This window comes from Neophocaena asiaeorientalis, unplaced genomic scaffold (assembly GCF_003031525.2).
Source record: "Neophocaena asiaeorientalis asiaeorientalis breed wild unplaced genomic scaffold, Neophocaena_asiaeorientalis_V1.1 scaffold582, whole genome shotgun sequence".
In the NCBI taxonomy this organism is placed as follows: domain Eukaryota; kingdom Metazoa; phylum Chordata; class Mammalia; order Artiodactyla; family Phocoenidae; genus Neophocaena; species Neophocaena asiaeorientalis.
This window is the reverse complement of record NW_020172996.1, coordinates 167,036-189,318: the sequence shown is the minus strand read 5'-3', so window position 1 is coordinate 189,318 and position 22,283 is coordinate 167,036. Positions and strand designations below refer to the sequence as shown.

At 44.9% G+C, this 22,283-nt stretch overlaps 1 protein-coding gene across 1 annotated transcript in view; it reads left to right on the top strand.

The window, feature by feature from the left end:
* Positions 1-15,586, top strand: part of ZNF671 (zinc finger protein 671) — a 17,230-nt gene extending 1,644 nt beyond the window's left edge. The window contains exons 2-4 of the mRNA XM_024742356.1: positions 12,195-12,321; positions 12,932-13,054; positions 13,670-15,586. Coding sequence (XP_024598124.1) covers positions 12,195-12,321; positions 12,932-13,054; positions 13,670-14,883 — 1,464 coding nt within the window. The 3' untranslated portion in view covers positions 14,884-15,586. The remainder of the gene's footprint in view (positions 1-12,194; positions 12,322-12,931; positions 13,055-13,669) is intronic.
* Positions 15,587-22,283: the final 6,697 nt, after the last annotated feature.

The window sequence follows — 22,283 nt, the reverse complement described above, 5'->3', positions numbered from 1 at the left end:
GATGGAGGTGGGGGGGGGAGGGTGGGCATTTCTGAGACTTCCCTCCACAAAGGAGGGGCATTCTGTTTATCCAGTGTCTGCATGAGGAGAATGCTTTGTAGGGCACAAGGAACCTGGCCTGGCAGAAGAAGATGGGGTGTCGTAAAATAGCTGCCTGATGACAGTTACCCTTGCTTTTGAACAACCTGTTCTAAGAGAAACACACACTGAAAAGCTCCTCCAGTGCCAGGAGTGATTCCACTTTACTCAGTCTTGCCAAAGCCACAAAATCCCTCAAATGCCATATGATAGATTGTCCCAGCCTCTGTGTGTGTGTGTGTGTTTAATTTTTATTGGAGGGTAGTTGCTTTACAATGTTGTGTTAGTTTCTACTGTACAGCAAAGTGAATCAGCTATATGTAGACATATGTCACCCCTTTTTTGGATTTCCTTCCCATTTAAGTCACTGCAGAGCACTGAGTAGAGTTCCCTGAGCTATACAGCAGGTTCTCATTAGTTATCTCTTTTATACATAGTATCTATAGTGTATATATGTCAATTCCAATCTCCCAATTCATCCCACCACCACCCCCTTTCCCTCCTTGGTGTCCATACGTTTGTTCTCAAAGTCTGTGTCTCTATTTCTGCTTTGCAAATAAGATCATCTATACCATTTTTCTAGATTCCACATATATACGTTAATATACAATATTTGTTTTTCTCTTTCTGACTTACTTCACTCTGTATGACAGTCTCTAGGTCCATCCACATCTCTACAAATAACCCAGTTTCGTTCCGTTTTATGGCTGAGTAATGCATTGTATATATGTACCACAGCTTTATCCATTCCTCTGTTTATGAACATTTAGGTTGCTTCCATGTCCTGACTATTGTGAATAGTGCTGCAGTGAACATTGGGGTGCCTCCTTGTGTTTTAGTCTTTGTTATTTATTTATTTATTTATTTGGTTGTTCCGGGTCTTAGTTGTTGCGGGATCTTCGATCTTCGTTGCGGCTTGTGGGATATAGTTCCCTGACCAGGGATCGAACCCGGGCCCCCTGCATTGGGAGCACAGAGTCTTAGCCACTGGACTACCAGGGAAGTCCGTCTCCTTGTTCTTGACTAAATGTTCCAAGGAGGACAGGCTTCTTGCCTCACAGGAAGTTCCTACCAAAGAATTCCTCTAACAAGTTGTCCCGACACAGGAAATGTTTCTGCCCATACTTCTGTATACTATTTGTAATTTTAAGTAGTGTAGGAGAGGCAAAACTCTATGTCTGCCAATCTTAGGTTTTCAGCTGGGTCTCCTTAAGAAAAGAAACAGACTAATGAGAAAACAGTATATTAATATGTGCAGCACACAACACATGGGAGAAACCTAAACCAAAAGTAACTGGAATTGGTGACTTAGAATTCTAGTTTATATTAGTATCTTCGACAAAGAAGAGTAAATTTGTAGACAAATGACAGAACGAAGAAAAGCAGTTTTAGGCTTCCAAGGGCAGCAAACCGAGAAGGTAAATATGGAGGAGGAACCTAATATTGTGTGGTTTGATTGCAGATTCCATTGGTGCCAGTCTCTGGGCTGATAATCTGTCTCCAATAAAAGGAGAATTTATATCTTGCCTTTAGGTAGAAAAGGCGGAGCTTTTTCTGTGTTTGCTGTTTCTCACTGCCTTCAGCTCAAAATAATTTTTATGTCAAAGAGGCATATTTTGGGGTGATATTATTCTGATCTTCTTCGTGAGCTACAAAACAGCCAGGAAAGATAGTTTGTGTTATTGAAATTCCTATATTATTCTCCCTTTGTATACTCTATCCAATTGATTTTATGAGAGAATTAAGCATTAGTTTCCCAAGGAATCCATTGTAGGTAGTGAACTGATTATTCTTCTATGCATTTAGACTGGTCCTAGGCATGTACTTCCCTTCGGGTATTTAAGACAGTATCCACTGAAATCATTTTCTGTGGGCACAAATTCTCTCATGGAACCCCATTTGAGAAAGGCTGCTAAAGATTATGGTCTCACCAATTCTATTGTGTATGGGTGGGTTTTCTTACACCAATAAGCAATTCTCTCACGCCAGCTGAGTGTCCTATAATTCAAGTCAATTCTGACACTGTTTATGCAGAGATAGCATCAGATCCCACAGGTTAAGGTCTCAGTCCCATAAGACTCCCCCCACCCCACACACACCCTTTCAGACACCAGTCATTAAGTCCATGTTTTCACCTGGGTTTCTGAACTGATTGGAGGTTCCAACAGCCTCCTTTTCGGGTTCAATCAATTTTCTTATAGTGGCTCACAGAACTCAGAGAAACATTTTACTAACTAGATTACCAGTTTATTATAAAAAGATATAACCCAAGAACAGCCACATGGAAGAGATGCATACAGGGAAAGGTATGGGGAAAGGGTGCAGAGTTCCCATGCACATTGCTCTTCCTGCATCTCCATGTGTTCGTCAACTTGGAAGCTCTCTGAACCCTATTCTTTTGGGATTTTATGGAGGCTTCATTTCACAGGCATGATTGATTACATCCTTGACCATTGGCGATTGAACTCAGTCTCTGACTGCTCTACCCCCTCAGAGGTCAGGGGGTAGGACTGAAAGTTCCAACCCTCTAATCATGTGGTTGGTTCTCCTGGAAACCAGCCCCACCATCCTTTTGTCCTTTCCCAAAGTAACCTCATAAGGGCATTTTTATTGCTCTTCTCACTTAGGAAATACCTAAGGTTTTAGGAGTTCTGTGCCCCAAACCTGGACAAAGACCAAATACGGGAACTTCCCTAGTGGCACAGTGGTTAAGAATCCGTCTGCCAGTGCAGGGGACACGGGTTCGAGCCCTGGTCCGGGAAGATCCCACATGCCGCGGAGCAACCAAGCCCGTGCGCTACAACTACTGAGCCTGTGCTCTAGAGCCCGTGAGCCACAACTACTAAAGCCCGTGCTCCACAACAAGAGAAGCCACTGCATTGAGAAGTCCGTGCACCACAACAAAGAGTAACCCCCACTTGCTGCAACTAGAGAAAGCCCACGCGCAGCAACAAAGTCCCAACGTAGCCAAATAAATTTATTTTAAAAATTAAAAGACCAAATACGTATTTATTGTTATAAATCATATTATTACACTGCTCTAGTAAACAAATATGCATATATTGATAGAGAATTCATAAAACTTGAGATCTGTGTTGTGGCTTCATTTTTCCCTTTGTGAATGTAATTTTTCAAATGTTCAACAGTGTAAAATCAAGATGAATGTGTATCTTCTGAATGTTATAGTATTATTATTTTTTTAAATATTGACATATGTCGTGAATTTTTAAATTTATTTATTTATTTATTTATGGCTGTGTTGGGTCTTCGTTTCTGTGCGAGGGCTTTCTCTAATTGTGGCAATCAGGGGTCACTCTTCATCGCGGTGCGCGGGCCTCTCACTATTGCGGCCTCTCTTGTTGCGGAGCACAGGCTCCAGACGCTTAGGTTCAGTAATTGCGGCTCACGGGCCCAGTTGCTCCGTGGCATGTGGGATCTTCCCAGACCAGGGTTCGAACCCGTGTCCCCTGCATTGGCAGGCAGATTCTCAACCACTGTGCCACCAGGGAAGCCCTGAATGTTATATTTTTAATATCATTTATATGCTTATTCTTTGTCTGATTTATCCCTTTCTAAGAAGATAAAAGCGAGTAAGTTATACATTTGTACCCACAATTCTTTTTCAGTTTTATTGCTTTAAATATCTCATATATTTAAATTATAGGGAGAGATTGTCAGACTGTATTAAATGCATGGGCAAACTCCATGCAACCTATAACAGATGATCCTTAATTACAAACATAAGTATATGCTAAAAGGAATGGAATGAAATAAGACATGAATATTAACCATAAGAAGGTTGGAGAGGTGGACTTCCCTGGTGGTGCAGTGGTTAAGAATCTGCCTGTCAATGCAGGGGACATGGGTTTGAGCCTTGGTCCGGGAAGATCCCATATGCCACGGAGCAACTACGACCATGCGCCACAAGTACTGATCCTGAGCTGTAGAGCCTGTGAACCACAACTACTGAAGCCCACGCACCTAGAGCCTGTGCTCCGCAACGAAAGGCCACCGCAATGGGAAGCCTGCACACTGCAACGAAGAGTAGCCCCTGCTCACTGCAACTAGAGAAAGCCCGCATGCAGCAACAAAGACCCAACGCAGCTAAAAATAAATAAATAAATAAATTTATTTTAAAAAGAGGGTTGGAGAGGTTATATTAATATAAGAAAATGTCAACTTTAGGAAAAATAACATTACCAAAGATAACATAGGGACATCTAATTAAACAAGTAATTTAAATCAAGAAGATTTAAAAATGCTAAATGGGGAATTACCTGGTGCTCCAATGGTTAGGACTCTGTGCTTCTACTGCAGGCGGCACAGGTTCTATCCCTGGTCAGGGAACAAAGATCCCACAAGCCATGTGGTGCTGCCACAAATGAATGAATGAATGAATGAATATGCTAAATGTATTTGTACCTGAGAACAGGCTTTCAAAATTCTTTCAATAATTAATAGAATAGGCAGGAAAACCGTAAGGATATACAAGACATGACCAATATCATCAGCTAACTTGATTCAGTAGATATGTATAAAACATTACTCCAGTCTATAGCAGAATACACATTCTTTTCAGGTACACATGGTACATTCCTCCAAGATAAACCAAATGCTAGGGACATAAAATAATTTTCAGTAAGCTTTAAACTTGAAGCAGTATAGAATATATTCTCTAAATAAAGCAAAACTAAATTAGAAAATTTTAAATATCCTAGAAAATCCACAGACATTTAAATTTTAAAGAACTGTTAAGTATCAAAGAGTAAAAGAAATAAGGAAACCAATAGAAGATAAATTAGGAGCATATTTTTGTGAAACAGGCAAGAATAATTTTTTTTAAACTTTTTTTTGGCCGTGCCATGAAGCATGTGGGATTGAACCTGTGTTCCCTGTGTTGGAAGCACGGAGTCTTAACCACTGGACTGCCAGGGAAGTCACAAGAACAATTTAAATGTATCAGTAACAAGCAAAATATATTGTGTCGAAAATTAACAAATGTATTTCTTTTAGAATTGCAGCCTTCTATTCTGTAAAGCCCGTGACAGCCAAAATTTAAAGAGTGAAAGACTGGGGCTTCCCTGGTGGCGCAGTGGTTGAGAGTCCGCCTGCTGATGCAGGGGACACGGGTTCATTCCCCGGTCTGGGAAGACCCCACATGCCACGAAGCGGCTGGGCCTGTGAGCCATGGCCGGTGAGCCTGCACGTCCGGAGCCTGTGCCGCGCAACGGGAGAGGCCACAACAGTGAGAGGCCCGCGTACGGCAAAAAAAAAAAAAAAGAGTGAAAGACTATATCTTCAATGTCTAAAACTGCCAAGGGATGAACACACAGGGCATAGGAGGAAATCGCATTAGTTAGAACAACAAATACAACTCCAACCTAAATGACCAAAATAAGAGCAATCAATGGAAGAAGGAATCAAGGTGATTATCAGGCATATAACAAGATTTACAAACACATTGCTATTTTAGAACTGCATACCAAATTCAACTGTCTTTACAGAACACATAATAGAATGTAAAGATGGGCTTCCCTGGTGGCGCAGTGGTTAAGAATCCGCCTGCCACATGCTGCGGAGCAGGTAAGCCTGTGTGCCACAACTACTGAGCCTGTGCTATAGAACACGTGAGCCACAATTACTGAGCCCGCGTACTGCAACTACTGAAGCCCACATGCCTAGAGCCCGTGCTCCACAACAAGCGAAGCCACTGCAGTGAGACGCCTGTGCATCGCAACAAAGAGTAGCCCCCCTCGCCACAACTAGAGAAAGCCTGCGCGTGGCAACGAAGACCGAACACAGCCAAAAATAAATAAATAAAATTAACTAATTTAAAAAAATAGAATGTAAAGAAAATTGTAAGACATCTGAAAATTTTAGTAGAACTATCCTCATGAAAATAGACATAAACATCATTAAGATGGTATTAGCAAATAAAATTCAGCAGTGTGTAAAAAGAATTATATACCATGACCAAGAAAGATATCTTTCAGTGGTGCCAGGTTTGTTTAATATTAGAAGAGCAAAGAATGTTATCCAACATATTAACAGGCTAAAAAAAAAAAAAGAAGAAAAATCACATCATATCAATCGATGCAGAAGACTCACTAACATGACTGAATGTAGCCAAGTGCTGTGTACAGTTCTATAAATGCACGTGTGTGTGGTAGACAGGGATATAGATGTAAATGAGCTGTGTTCTATATGTTAACAATACACAGGAAGCACAAATTGAATGATTAAAATTTACAAATCTATAGCATAAAAAAACACTTAGGAATGAATATAATGAAACATGTACATGTTATTTCATTATATTCATTCCTAAGTATTTTATTGAAAACTACAAAGTTATTTTTTCAGTATTACTGAAAACGTCAAAGTTTAGTTGCAATCTACAAAAACACTTCTGCTGAGGGAAATTAAAGATGACCTAGATTGCGGTATACGGGCCTCTCACTGTTGTGGCCTCTCCCGTTGCGGAGCGCAGGCTCCGGACGCGCAGGCTCAGTGGCCGTGGCTCACAGGCACAGCTGCTCCGCGGCATGTGGGATCTTCCCGGACCAGGGCACGAACCCGTGTCCCCTGCATCGGCAGGCGGACTCTCAACCACTGTGCCACCAGGGAAGCCCTGTGTATGTGAATTTTGACAGACGCTGCAAGTAGGCAGCCTTGACTCACCTCCTACCACATGGGTACCTGAGAGCCCAGGTTTGTGATGATAAGGACTATTCATGTATTCAGCACTAATCATGCACCTTGCACTGGTTTAATCACTTGATACTTACCCTCACCAAGGTATGGGCACTATTTTCTTCTGCTGTTTTAGTGAATGGACGTTTATGTTTGAGGAATATTTAAACAATTTCACAGAGGTCTGCTAGGGAGGTTTTATCTTCATTTTACATTTCACAACATGGAGGTGAAACTGCTGGCCTTGGGTCCCAAATTCGGAAGGATGAGGCTGGGATTTGCAGGCTGTGCACCTCCAAAACAGCTAGCATTGTATCACGCTCAGGATATGAAGCACGCACTGGAGATTTTATATGAAGCCGACCCCCACCGGAGGAAAACTGCTGACCGCAAGCACGTAGACCCCAGACGGGTTGAAACCAGAAGATTGCCGATGCTCGAAACTTCACCTTGATACCAACCAATCTGAGAATTGAGCACAAGTGGATCATGCACCCTGCAGCCCCTCCCTCACATGGCCTTGAAAACCTCTGTTCATCGCAACAAAGAGTAGCCCCCCTCGCCACAACTAGAGAAAGCCTGCGCGTGGCAACGAAGACCGAACACAGCCAAAAATAAATAAATAAAATTAACTAATTTAAAAAAATAGAATGTAAAGAAAATTGTAAGACATCTGAAAATTTTAGTAGAACTATCCTCATGAAAATAGACATAAACATCATTAAGATGGTATTAGCAAATAAAATTCAGCAGTGTGTAAAAAGAATTATATACCATGACCAAGAAAGATATCTTTCAGTGGTGCCAGGTTTGTTTAATATTAGAAGAGCAAAGAATGTTATCCAACATATTAACAGGCTAAAAAAAAAAAAAGAAGAAAAATCACATCATATCAATCGATGCAGAAGACTCACTAACATGACTGAATGTAGCCAAGTGCTGTGTACAGTTCTATAAATGCACGTGTGTGTGGTAGACAGGGATATAGATGTAAATGAGCTGTGTTCTATATGTTAACAATACACAGGAAGCACAAATTGAATGATTAAAATTTACAAATCTATAGCATAAAAAAACACTTAGGAATGAATATAATGAAACATGTACATGTTATTTCATTATATTCATTCCTAAGTATTTTATTGAAAACTACAAAGTTATTTTTTCAGTATTACTGAAAACGTCAAAGTTTAGTTGCAATCTACAAAAACACTTCTGCTGAGGGAAATTAAAGATGACCTAGACGAATGGAGCAATCTTTTCCATAGAATTCAGTGACTGCACTTTTTCCCTTTTCCCAGGGTTTAGTGCTCACTTTGGACCCCAGTATCAAGTGGTGGAATCCTGTTGGAGACTGGAACTGGTAAGCTTGAGTCATGGGAATTCAGGCTGAGCTTCCACTTACTACACAGATCCAACTGGAGCCAGTTTACCTGAGGATAGTTGGGGGAGGGGGGGTCTGGTGGGGGTGAGGTTCTGGTTCCTGGAGGAATTGAGCACCTGAAATCCTCTGAATCAAGTCAAGAGAATGTGGATGGTCAGGAGTCATTTTCTGTCCTCCATTGGGAAGGGTTTGAAGCACTGTTGGGAGAATGACCAGAGGATGTCATGTAGTTCCCCAGGTAATAATCCCAAAAACCATGTGCTGTGAATACTGTTACTTCCCCGTTTCAGAAATGAGGGGACTGAAGCTTGGAGAAGTGAGGCTTTCTGCATAAGGTACTATAATCAGTAATGGGGTTACCAGCTGCAAACCCAGGTAAGCCTCCCCCTAGAGCTCAGCCTGTGAAGTCAGACACTGGACACCATGTGCTAGACTGCATTGAATTTGAAGCCAAACACAACATGATTGGTTCTAATGCAAGTTCAAAGATTGTGAATTTGAAAGTAAGATATAGAAGAATTATGCTACAACCCTATGCTGTACTTACTCCTGAGGGAAAAATTTGTTTTTTTTAGATTATTTATTTATTTATTTTATTTTGGCTGCATCGGGTCTTAGTTGTGGTATGTGGGATCTTTCATTGCGGCGTGTGGGTTTCTCTCTAGTTGTGGCGCGCAGGCTCTGTAGCTGTGGCACGTAGGTTATGCCCCTCCCTCACATGGCCTTGAAAACCTCTGTCTCCTAACCAGCAACTTGGAGATGGTCTTAGGACATTAGTCCACCAGCTTCCCAGATTGCTGGCCTCCTGAATAAAGCAACTTTTCCTTTTCCACCAACACTTGTTTGTCGAGTATTGGCTTTTCGAGTGGCGAGCAGCCAAACTCGGGTTCGGTACCAACCTCATCCAGTTACAGAGACTCTGAGGTATGAGATGCAGCCTGAGGCCTGGGAGCAACTGGCAGGCTAAGACAGTAGGCACTCAATTCCTTTGCCTTCCACCTTCTGACCACAGGCTTCCCCTCAGCACCTGGTGTCGAGGTGGAGACTGCAGTACCCAGAATTCTCAGTGCCACAGGGTGTCAGCTCTCTGCCAATCATGGCCCAGGAGAGGGGCCTTTTTCTGTGAGCACTTCACTTTGGGGCAGGGCTTCCGGTGCCCCATCTCGTTTCTGGGGTTGTAGAATCCTGGAGACGGGAATAGCACCTCCATCCCCTGGTGTGATATGGGCTGTTCCCATCCCTTTTGCCCACAGGCTCCAATGACAGTGGCCAAGCTGATAGCTGAGCCCTCACCTTCCCAATATGTGGGATTACGTGTCTTTGCTCTCCCCTGTCCCAGCAGTTGTGTCTGCAGGCTCTGAGGAGGCAGTCTCCGTCTAAGCCGTCGTTACATGGAGAAGTTTCTGTAGAGCCCAGAGAGATGAGGGATGGAAGGCGTCCCAGGCATGTTCAGATGCTTGGAGTTGAAGCTGAGCTGTAAGTGTCCAACAACAATTCGTCTCTTTCCTTTCTGGGGGAGACAACATGGGGACAGGTTTCAGGCCTGAAATGGCCAGCTGAGCGTCTTGGCCTCTATTCTGAGGGTGACGGGAGCCATGGGGAAAGTGGAGCAGAGCCTCAGCAGTCTTCCTCTGGCAGCAGAGAGAACAGACAGTGAAGGGCTAGAGTGATGGTGGAGACGGAGTGATGGCAGGTGTGGAAATTATCCACATTTATTCAGAGCTTGCTAATAGCAAGGGAGTTGGGCATCATCACTTGCCTTTAGCTGAGGCTCGAGGGCAGGGGAGGGGGAAAGCTGATTGGCCCCTAAGTTGGAAGTGGGTGTAAAGGGAAGAGGGTAGTTTTGGGGTTTTTAAAAATAAATTTATATATATATTTATTTTTTGGGTCCGTTGGGTCTTTGTTGCTACGCACGGGCTTTCTCTAGTTGCGGCGAGCGGGGGCCGCTCTTTGTTGCGGTGCGCGGGCTTCTCATGGCGGTGGCTTCTCTTGTTGCGGGGCATGGGCTCTAGGGGCACGGGCTTCTTCCCGGACCAGGGCACGAACCTGTGTCCCCTGCATCGGCAGGCGGACTCTCAACCACTGCGCCACCAGGGAAGCCCAGGAAGGCAGTTTTTATGAGAGTTCTGACCGTTTCGGTTCAGTTGCTGCAGAGGTTATAGGTGAGAATTTTATTTTTATATATGGTCACACCACAGGGAAATCAGGGAGGAGACTACTGCAGCAGTCTAAATGAGCATTGATGGGCTGCACCAGAGTGATTGCTGTGAAGGTAGCACAGAGGTTGTGTTCTCATGCTGTTACTTTACTAGGGCTGATTTTATTTTCTGAAGTGGATTGTGAGAGAAGGAAGTAAAGGAGAGATGACCCAAAGCTTTGGGTTTAGCTGCTGGAAGGATGGAAATGCCAGCCACTGAAATGGGGAGGTCTGTTGTAAAGTTAATTTTCAGATAATTAGGTGTAGGAAAGTTGTGACTGGTGTGGGGACAACATGTATGTGATAAGCAGCTTAATGACCTCCCAAAGATGTCCATTTTCTAATCCCTAGAAACTTTGGACGTGTTATCTCACATGGCAACAGGGACTTTTTTTTTTAATGTTTATTTATTTATTTGGTTGTGCTGGGTCTTAGTTGCAGCAGGCAGGCTCCTTAGTTGAGGCTCACTGCTCCTTAGTTGTGGCATGCAAACTCTTGGTTGCAGAATGCATGTGGGATCTAGTTCCCTGACAAGGGATCGAACCCAGGCCCCCTGAATTGGGAGCGCAAAGTCTTAACTGCTGTGCCACCAGGGAAGTCCTGCAACAGGGACTTTATATATGTGATTAAGCTAATGATCTTGAGATGGACAGATTATCCTGGGTTATCCCGTGGACCCAGTGTAATCACAGGAGGATCAGAATCAAAGAAGGAGATTTGAGGAATGAAACAGATGTCAGAATGATAGTTGCTGACTTTGCCGTTGGAGGAAAGGGCAAGGACTCAAGGATGCAGGAGGTTTTTTAGAAGCTAGAAAAGCTAAGGAAACAGATTCTTCTGTGGAGCTGCCAGAAGGAATATAATCCTGCTGACTTTTTTTTTTTTTTTTTTTTTTGGTCTTAGTTTCGGCAGGCAGGCTCCTTAGTTGTGGCATGCATGTGGGATCTAGTTCCCTGACCAGGGATCGAACCCAGGCCCCCTGCATTGGAAGGTGGATTCTTAACCACTGTGCCACCAGGGAAGTCCCAATCCTGCTGACATTTTGATCTTTAGCCTAGTGAAGCCCATTTTGGACTTACAACCTCCAGATGTAAGATGATAAATTTGAGTTGATTTAAGCCACCGAGCTACTAGTGATTTGTTACAGCAGTAATAGGAAACTTAATACAGTGTACAACTGAGAAATGGAAGAGAGCTCAGAGTAACTGAGGTGTGCATGTGGTTCTGGGTGCCCGTGATCTGAAGAAAGGAAAAGGGCCAGATTGGGAGGGTCTTAAAGCAGGAATGGGGGCTTTGGCAGCGGGGGCCACTAGAGGTTTGGGACAAGATAGCATCCTGATTGTATTGCCAAGTGTTCTCTCCATGCTGTGTACAGAGTGACATCTGGGGAGTCCAGGGTAATGTCTGTGGTGTGGGCCAGAAAGTTGGTTGTAGGTAGCTGAAGATGTGAGGCAGGCATGGTCCAAAGAGTGATATGCAGGAGAGGAGGGAGTGTAAACTGATTGGCCTAGGACCCTGTTGTTGGGGGCTTAAGTGAAAAGAGTGAGCGCAGGTTTAGGAAGTATGTCCAGGGAGTATGCTGTGAGGTTCCCCAGGGGAACTGGGCCAGGCTCAGAGCTTAGATGGCATCTATCTCCCAACCTGCTTGTTGTTGCTGTGGGCTGACACAGTGATCACTGCGGGTAGTCAGGAGAGAGAAAGGACCGATGGTATCAATGCCTGGTACTTCGTTTGACTTGGGGACCTCGGGACATGGGTGAGCAGGACATTGTTGTGCGTAGGTAGAGTGGGGATACTCACTTGAGACACTTTTCATGGACCTTGCTGTCCCCATCTTTGCAGGGCTGTGCCATCTCTGAGGACGTGTTTGTGTACTTCTCCCGGGAAGAATGGGTGCTCCTTGATGAGGATCAGAGACTCCTGTACCGGGATGTGATGTTGGAGAACTTTGCACTTTTAGCCTCCCTGGGTAAGACCCTCACACCAACTCCATCTCCTTTCTCCTTTCCCACAGGGATCGCTCTGTCCTTCCCACACAGCTTTCTTGCCATGTTTCCTGGAGTAGGTGCCATGGCTGCCAGGGCTATGCTCTATGGTGTGTCCTCACTTCTTACTGAGCAGCCCCAAAGCCACACAGCCAAAGGTTTGGGGGTCACAGACACAGTTTTCCCAATGGAACCCATAGTCTTGGTCACTTTCTGGGCTGGTGAATCTGTCTAGAATTATGACACCCCTGTGCCCAAGGTTCTGCCCCCTTCCTCCAGGTGACATTTTCTGGGGCTCCATTATACCAGGAGTTACAGGCACTCACATAGTCACTACTTATGTAGACCCTTGGATGCTTCCTTCATGGTTCTTTTTGTAATAATTATTATTATTATTTTGGCTTAGTAGTGTGGCATGCAGGATCTTAGTTCCCTGACTAGGGATTGAACCCACACCCTGTGCAGTGGAAGCACAGGGTCTTAACCACTGGACCACCAGGGAAGTCCCAGTAATAATTATTATTCTTTAACTTGTGGTCTGTCATAGGGTGGGTTTCTCTGAGCCAGTACTCACCAGTGCTGGGTTTCGCTTAGGAATTGCATCCTCCAGATCACATTTAGTCACACAGCTGGAGCAAGGGGAGGAGCCCTGGATGCCTGCCCAGGTGGATATGACTCCAGCCACAGAGAAAGAGGCTCAGAAGGGACCTGGACCTGGTGAGTGGACACCACGGAAGGGCATGATGTCAAGGTTGGGTTCAAATCCAGAGATATTGACTGTTTCCACCTGTGTTTGATTTCAAGGCCTGTGGACACACAGTGCTTCTACCTGTCCTTCCCCATTCTGGACACTGTGACTTATTTCTAGTCTGACTTCTAGCCCCTGGCATCCACCGTTCATCCATTCCTCCTTACTGCTCACTCCGCATTCGTCTGCAACATTGGCCTGCACTTAATGTGTCACGAGATGTGCACATATCCTTCAGTAATCTTTCAACACCAGCTGCTCACTTGTGATTGGAGTTTCCTGGGCCTTGACATGCCCTTCTGCCTAGCACTCGCCTGTCCCAACAGCCAACGTCCTACTGGAAACTGTTTGCTCTATTCTGTCCTCATTCTGGCCTCATGTCCTTGCCTTCAGGAGGCCTCCCCCATTCTGTGACCTTCAGAGGCCCTGCACTGCATAGCAATCCCTTCCTCAACCTATCCCTGCCTCTCTGTCCTGTAAACGGTCCCATGGACTTATCCTCGGTGTGTCAGACACATTTATGATGGGGTTGTCGCCTCCTTCAAAGTCAACATGCATCTCAGTGGGCACTTCTCTGCTTTCAGGTTGTTGGTGTGGAGTGGAGGCTGAGGCTGTTTCCTCTGAGCAGAGTGTTTATTTAGAAGGAGTGTCACAGTTCAGGACTCCTGTGGCACGTCTGAAAACACACCCATGTGACATGTCTGGCCCAATATTGAAAGACCTCTTACACCTGACTGAATACCCATGGAGGAAAGCCAGGCAGGAACCACACATATGTGAGGCACATGGGAAGCAGTTCTGTTTCAGTGCAGACCTTCACCAGCACCACAAGCAGCACAGTGGAGAGAAATTCTTCAGGAGGGATGAGGGCAGGGACACTGTGAAAAGCTGCAGAATCTATGTGCCAGAGAAGACCTACATACACCGTGAGGGCAGAGTGGACTTACCAGCCACCTCTGGCCTTCAGCACCAGGTTTCTCATGACAGAATGAAGCCCCATAAGAGCACTGAGCTTGGGGGAGCCCTTAGCACTGGACAGAAGCTTCATAAATGTAGTGAATGTGGGAAAGTGTTCACTCGGAAAGACACACTTGCAAGGCACCAGAGAATCCACACTGGAGAAAGGCCTTATGAGTGCAGCCAATGTGGGAAATTCTTTAGCCAAAGCTGTGACCTTTTTAAACATCAGACAGTCCACACTGGAGAAAGGCCTTTTGAGTGCAGTGAGTGTGGGAAGTTCTTTAGACAAGTCTCCGGTCTTGTTGAACACAGGCGAGTTCACACAGGTGAAAGGCTCTATCAGTGCAGTAACTGTGGAAAATTCTTTAGCAGCAAGTCTAACCTCATTCGACACCAGGAGGTTCACACAGGAGCAAAGCCTTATGTGTGCAGTGAGTGTGGGAAAGAGTTCAACCGCAGACACACACTGGTTCTGCACTGGAGGACTCACACTGGAGAAAGGCCTTATGAGTGCAGGGAGTGCGGGAAGTCCTTCAGTCAAAGCTCCCACCTTAACGTACACTGGCGAATTCATAGCAGTGATTATGAATGCAGCAGATGTGGGAAAGCCTTTAGCTGCATCTCCAAACTCGTTCAGCACCAGAAAGTTCACTCTGGAGAAAAGCCTTACGAGTGCAGCAAATGTGGGAAAGCCTTCACCCAAAGGCCAAACCTTATTCGGCACTGGAAGGTTCACACTGGAGAAAGGTCCTCTGAGTGCAGGGAGTGTGGGAAGGACTTCAACCACAGACACACCCTTGTTCTCCACCAGAGGACTCACACTGGAGAAAGGCTGTGAGAGTACAGTGAGTGCGGGAAGCCTTTTAGCCAGCGCTCCCAACTTGCTGTACACTTGAGAGTACGTAGCAGTGCTTGTGAGTGCAGCAGACGTGGGAAAGCCTTCACCCAAAGGCCAAACCTTATTCGGCACAGGAAGTCCATGCTGGACAAAGGCTTTAGAGTACAGGGAATGTGCTGTCTCCTTGTTCAACCTAACAACTGTCCCCAGAGTGAAGCCCTGAATGTGGGTTTTGTGAGAGAGCCGTCAGTCAGAAGTGAAACCTCATACATACAAACATCCACAACAGGAAGATTCCTGATGAGTGCCACGCACGTGAGGTGCTTTCAGGAGCTGTGGCGCACATTCTAAACTGCTTAGTGCCTTTCCCAGTTGGTAGAAGGCATCCTGCTGTTCCCATCTGGCAAAGTCCCACAGGGTGTGTCAGTTACAAGCTTAGTCAGGCAGACCTCTGCCATCTCTCCAGTCCCTGGAAGGAGTCGTGACTGGCCTTGGTGGCCTACAGGGGGCCTCATTTTCACCCTTTGACTGGCTTATGTGTGGAAAGAATCAGCTCATAAGATGGGCTCTCCAGGGAGCTTGCAGAGATTTACCTTTGTATATTTCTTGGTCTCATTGTGGATGTATACAGTGTCCAAGTCCCGCAGCCCTGGAACTCTGTGTCCCACATTTGCTCGTGTTTGTACAATAATAAAGTCCTTACTCTGAGCTGCCTTTAATCTTGAGGGTTCTGTTCATTGTGTGGAGTGTGTTGAGGACACAACTGTGTTCTACTAGCATGAAATGATAAACAGATTTTGTGGGAATCCTTGGTTTTCTGTGCTTCAGAGAGGACAGCATGATGGCAAAGAATAGCTGTCCACTATTGGCCCAATTTGCATTGCTACCCAAGACCTTCTAGGAATGACTTCAGGGCTCTGTGAGACATACCATGTGGCCTGGAGGCTAGTTTTATTTGTGGGTCCATAAGTAAGTATGAAGAAGAGCAGCTGGTCCCTTGTTCCTATAGAATGTTTCATATTCCCAAGCATTATTAAGAGGCAGCTGGCCTCTGGTACCTGCCAAGGAGCCTGAGTTCAGAATTCGGTAGGCAGGTGTCACTGGCTGGAAGACCTACAGGTGCCAGGTGGAAACCATATGGTTCAGAAACATTGGGTGTGAATAATAAGTAGTTGGAGAGATTACAACACCCTAGAGAGATGTACCTGCTAAAGGTACCTGCTAAGATATTCCCATGCTATGGCTGTGTAGGATGAGAAGGTACAGAAATTGTCAGGACCTTCAGAGCTATTATCTATCCTATGGTCAATATCACTTGCAGGACAATCTATAGACATTTTGTGGATTCCCTTAGATTCAGTGAATCAAGTCAAGGCTATTGCTGTGCAGGCAGGAAAATGGTTGAGAGAATGGAGATCTAGGATTCCAGAGATGTGGGTTTTGTGACTTATCCTGTGTTCTTGGTGACTCCCATTGAAAGAGGTTTATTATAGGGCTGCCTGTAGGATTTAGCTTGTCCTTTCTATTTTCTTAAGGTGGACTGTGTCATTTATTTGAGAACCCCCTTCTAATGTAGTCATTTATTCTGTAAGTTTCCCTGTAAGTAGTACTGTATCAGCAGCATCCCATAAATTTTGATATATTGTGCATTTGTTTCATGTAAGGTAGAATTTGTTTAAAACTGGACTGGAAAAGTTCTAACTTTATCTCTAGGGACTTCTGAATATCTGGCTTTGACCCTTTGCTAAGATAAGGACAGCAGGATTTATTTTGTGTTGTTTGATATCCAAAAATCCTGTGACGACACTAGGGTCACTTTGATTGCTAATGGTAATGTTTATGCAGTCTGGCTCGACTGTTACCAGAAGGGCATAAAAATCCCTGCTGGTATCTTCTGACTTGAGCTCTCCTCAAGCCACAGTTCACCACTCAGATGTCTGTGGCTTAATTTGGAAGTGAATCACAGCACTGTGTGAATAAGAGTCTGGGAAACTGCCTGGAGGTCTCTGACCCCCAACATAGTCTTGCATTTTCTTTGTCTTTCTATGTCACCTGCTTTGCTTTATTTTTTTTGTCCGCGCTGTGCGGCATGTGGGATGTTAGTTTCCGAACCAGGGATTGAGCCTGCGCCCCCTGCAGTGGAAGCGGGGGGTCACCAGGGAAGTCCCTTCCATGCTTTGCTTTTAAGAAAACCTCATAGGAGTCCGTCCTGTGGAGTCTTGTAAATATCTTCAATTATAATACTTGTGGGGACTTCCCTGGTGGCGCAATGGTTAAGAATCTGCCTGCCAATGCAGGGGACACGGGTTCGAGCCCTGGTCCGGGAAGATCCCACATGCCGCGGAGCAACTAGGCCCGTGAACCACCACTACTGAGCCTGAGCGTCTGGAGCCTGTGCTCCGCAACAAGAGAGGCCGCAATAGTGAGAGGCCCGCGCACCGCGATGAAGAGTGGCCCCTGCTTGCCACAACAGGAGAAAACCCTCGCACAGAAACGAAGACCCAACACAGCCATAAATAAATAAATTTTTTAAAAAATACACTGAGGGGATGTCAGCCAAGAATATGGTTCCTTGGCTGCTTCCCACTCCCTGTTCTAGCAAAAATATAGCCATCAAGGAAGCAGCTAGAGGATATTAGAGCTGTAGATGGCACCCCATGATTCAGGCTGATACTGTAGCTTTTATCTCCCTCCCTCTGAGCCAGCTGATGATTGACACCACAATAAAACCGGAGACCAGGGAATTCCCTGGCGGTCCAGTGGTTAAGACTGCGCTTTCACTGCCGATGACTCGGGGTCAATTCCTACAAGCTGCGCGGCATGGCCAAAAACAAACAAAACGGGAGACAGTTTGATGTGAGGCATGATGTTATGGATCTCCTTAGTCAGCTCTGTTGAGGGGGGCTTAATGCTGGGGAAAAAGGTAAGGATTATTCAGAAGAAAGGTAACAATATAAATAAGATGAAAGAAACCTCAGAATTGAATCAGAAAAAAATGTTCAGGTGGTTTGTTAAAAGTGACATTAACAAGAAGATAGATGGAGTGGCTGCTAAAATTGTGATGGATCACTGTAAAAAAAATAGGTAATCTGTTCAAATAACTGGGACAAATTCAATTCATCCTAGTCTTAACTAATTTTTTAAGCATTAAGATTACAAAAAGGAGGAATCTAATCTTTTCAGAACCTGTTCTGATTATAACCAGCCAGGGAAATGTGGAGGATTATGACTGAGCAATAGGCAGGCCAGGGTCTCATGAACTCCAGATGGGACCCCAAGTTCACTTTTATTGATATTGGTAATACAAAGACGTGAGGGCGTAAAAAAATTTATAGTTTCTAGGCCCTGATGATCAGTGTATTGTTATAACTTAAATAGCTAACAGAAATCTTAGAGGGCAATATAATTACAGAGATATGGTAATACTATAGAAGGCTTGCAGGTGAAAGCATGGTTTATGAAGGAATTTATGGGCAGACATTATGTATGGTTGTTGCCTCACTCTGACTGTAATGCATTATTGGAATTAAAATTGCCAATAGGAGTAATAATATGATTAGTAAAGATTTAAGCCAAGATCCTCCTGAACCAAACCATTTTCCTAGTATTTCCCACAAACTGGTATCAATCAGAGTGGAAATTTGATTCTTCATATATTGTAAGATGGGTTATCTTAGAAGACTCATCAGGGACTTCCCTGGTGGTCCAGTGGTTAAGACTTCACCTTCCAATGCAGGAGGTGTGGGTTCAATCCCTCGCCAGGAAGCTAAGATCCCACATGCCTTGCAGCCAAAAACCAAAATATAAAACAGAAGCGATATTGTGACAAATTCAATCAAGAGTTTTAAAAAAAATGGCCCACAAAAAAGAAAAAAAAAAAGACTCATCAGACTTTATAAAAACACAACATTCATCATGGATCATAGCACAAGTTCCCCCTTGGGAAGCAGTTGATATATAGAGGGCCATGCAATTCTGTAGGATCACTTTTATCATGGAGACTTCCAAATTGAGCAAGCTAATGGCTTGATTACTATCGTTTAAGTCTTGCTGGGCGAATTTTGTTAAAGCCTCTATGTGAATAATGAAATCTTCTACTCTAAGTGAAGGAATAAATACTGTGGCCAAATAATCATGCTGATAGAACCCAGTGAGCCCACATTAAAGGCAAGTTGGCACGGGCTGTTTCTGAGGCTACCCATAGATGACTTTAAGCCCAAGGGAAACCAAACGTGCATCTTTCTAACCAACTCAGGAGGAGCCAAGGCCATAAACTTGTTCCATAAATCCACTGGATCCCATTAGGAACGACCCAATATATTTAACATCCTGCGAAAAGGAATATTTAGGGTCCAGGTTAAGAACAGGTATCATTTTTAAAAAATTAGATAATACCCTTTTTAAAAATAAATTTATTTATTTATTTTTGGCTGCATTGGGTCTTCGTTGCTGCTTGCGGGCTTTCTCAGGTTACGGTGAGCGGGGGCCACTCTTCGTTGTGGTGCACAGGCTTCTCATTGCAGTGGCTTCTCTTGTTGCAGAGCACAGGCTCTAGGTGCATGGGCTTCAGTAGTTGTGGCACACGGGCTTAGTTGCTCCGTGGCACGTGGGATCTTCTGGACCAGGACTCGAACCCGTGTCCCCTGCATCGGCAGGTGGGTTCTTAAGCACTGTGCCACCAGGGAAGTTCCAGAACAGGTATCATTAATAGGCCATGTTAGAGGGTCCCATTTAGTGATATTGGGAGTGGCTTACGCAGCACTAGAATTTCTTCTAAGATAAATCCCTAAGGGCTAGCCAGTCTGAACCCTGGAGAGGTGAAATCCACTGGGGTAGTCCAGAAGTGCTGGACATAGGTAATTGGTCACAAACCCAGCAATTGAATTGAATTTTTGAAACTTGCATATTATTGAGCCCAAGGAAAATAAATTTGGTTCATAAGGAGAAGTCTGAGCAATTAACAAAGTAATTAGTATACAGGCCTGGTCTGGCATTTTGGGTCAGCTCTCTATTTCCAATGTTGTCTTCTCATCCTGGTCTGGTAGTGCTGGTCTCATTTAGTTGAAGCCAAGTGTTAGAAACAAAGACTTGCATTCAGGAGAGGTGGCCTGATATGGCCCCTTCCAACGTGGCTGTAAAGAGTCCTTTATCTGATGTCTTTTTCAATATGCATAATCTCCTGGTTGCAGGTCATAGGGCATTCGACCTTCATCCAAAGATAGATTACTGTGTGTTGGGCTGCACCCCGCAGGCCTGCAAGCTCTGTACTTTCCCAGCCTCAAGACTGAAGAGAGAGCCCAGAGTCAGTGACAGAGATATCAATGGTTTATTGGATAGGAGATCTTACAAGACTGAAGTAAAAGGTCCTGGAGCAACATCCCACTGTGATAGCAGGCAGGACATGGCAGCAAACTTCGCTACTTGGGGGAGAAGGAGACTACCATTTATAGGAGGAATTGACGTCAGGTTGCCTCAACAGTTACCAGGGAAACCAGCAGATGAGGCCGGGGGCAAGCACATAAGCAGTTACTGATTAAGTCCTATAATTAAGAGGATTGGATAGCCGTGTGAGTGAAGCAGGGACTGGTCAATCAGGGGATGTACAGAGAACAAGAACAAGCCAGGGTTCAGCAGCCATCTTGAATGGCTTGACTGTAATAAGCTTCAGAAACAAACTTAGAATATCCTTTTAATAATTCAGTTAAAATTTACAATAATGTAACAGTAATGAGGAGCCATCCAGGAAGTGAGTCTCAGACAATCAAACAACACTAGAATTCAATAAGTATCAACAAAGATTGATACTTATATTGGGGACTTCCCTGGTGGTCCAGTGGCTAAGACTCTGTGCTCCCAATGCAGGGGGCACAGGTTCGATCCCTGGTCAAGGAACTAGATCTCACATGCCGCAACTAACATGCAACTAAGAGTTCACATGCTGCAACTAAAAATCCCGCACGCCACAACTAAAGATCCCGCATTCTGCAACGAATATTCCGCACCAGCAATGAAGATCCCACGTGCCACAACTAAGACTCGGTGCAGCCAAAAAAAAAAAAAAAAAACCCCATATGTTGGGCTTCCCTGGTGGCGCAGGGGTTAAGAATCCACCTGCCAATGCAGGAGACACGGGTTTGAGCCCTGGTCCAGGAAGTAACCACATGCCGCAGAGCAACTAAGCCTGTGCGCCACAACTATTCAGCCTACGCTGTAGAGCCCGCGAGCCACAACTACTGAGCCCACATGCCACAACTACTGAAGCCCCCGTGCCTAGAGCCCCTTCTCTGCAACAAGAGAAGCCACCGCTGTGAGAATCCCTGAGAAGTCCGCTCATCGCAACAAAGAGTAGCCCCCACTCACTGCAACTAGAGAGAGCCCGTGCGCGCAGCAATGAAGACCCAATGCAGCCAAATAAATAAATAAATACATTTATTTTAAAAAGAGATAATTAAGTTAAAATGAGGTAATTAGTGTGGACCCTTATGCAATATGACTGGTGCCCTTATAAAAACAGGAGATGAGGATACAGATGCGCACAGAATTAAGACCATGTGAAGAAAGGAAGATCACTATCTACAAGCCAAGGAGAAAGGCCTCAGAAGGAACCAGTGATGAACCAAGTCCAGATTTCTTTTTTTTTTAATTTTTTAAAAATTAATTATTTATTTTTGGCTGCATCGGGTCTTTGTTGCTGCATGCAGGCTTTCTCTAGTTACTGCGAGCAGGGCCACTCTTTGTTGCGGTGCACAGGCTTCTCATTGTGGTGGCTTCTCTTGTTGTGGAGCATGGGCTCTAGGCGTACAGGCTTCAGTAGTTATGGCACGTGGGCTCAGTAGTTGTGACTCCCAGGCTGTAGAATGCAGACTCAGTAGTTGTGGCGCACGGGCTTAGTTTCTCCGCGGCGTGTGGGATCTTCCCGGACCAGAGCTCGAACCCGTGTCCCCTGAATTGGCAGGTGGATTCTTAACCACTGCGCCGCCATGAGGGAAGCCCCTGGAGGCTTCGTCTTTTTTTTTTTTTAACATCTTTATTCGAGTATAATTGCTTTACAATGGTGTGTTGCCCCTGGAGGCTTCTTAAAACACTGGTACTTGGACCTTTCTTCCAAGGTGTCTGTCAATAGGTCTGAGTTCAGAACTGAGAATTAGCATTTCCAATGGGTCCCTAGGTGATGCTAATGGATAGGGCCAGTGCAGAGATGAAACTGTGAGAAGTTGTCTCAGAAAGGCCAGGCTGCCTGCCTCTCAGCCCCAGTCTGTGGGGCTGTAGATATGCAGACTCTAAGACAACAGCAGAGTTAAGTTTTCTAATGGACACCCAGTGAGAGTCTCTGCAGTGAGCCAAGCAGGCCAATGGCTAAGAGGACTGGACCTCCTGAGGACACCTGTGGGAGCCCCACA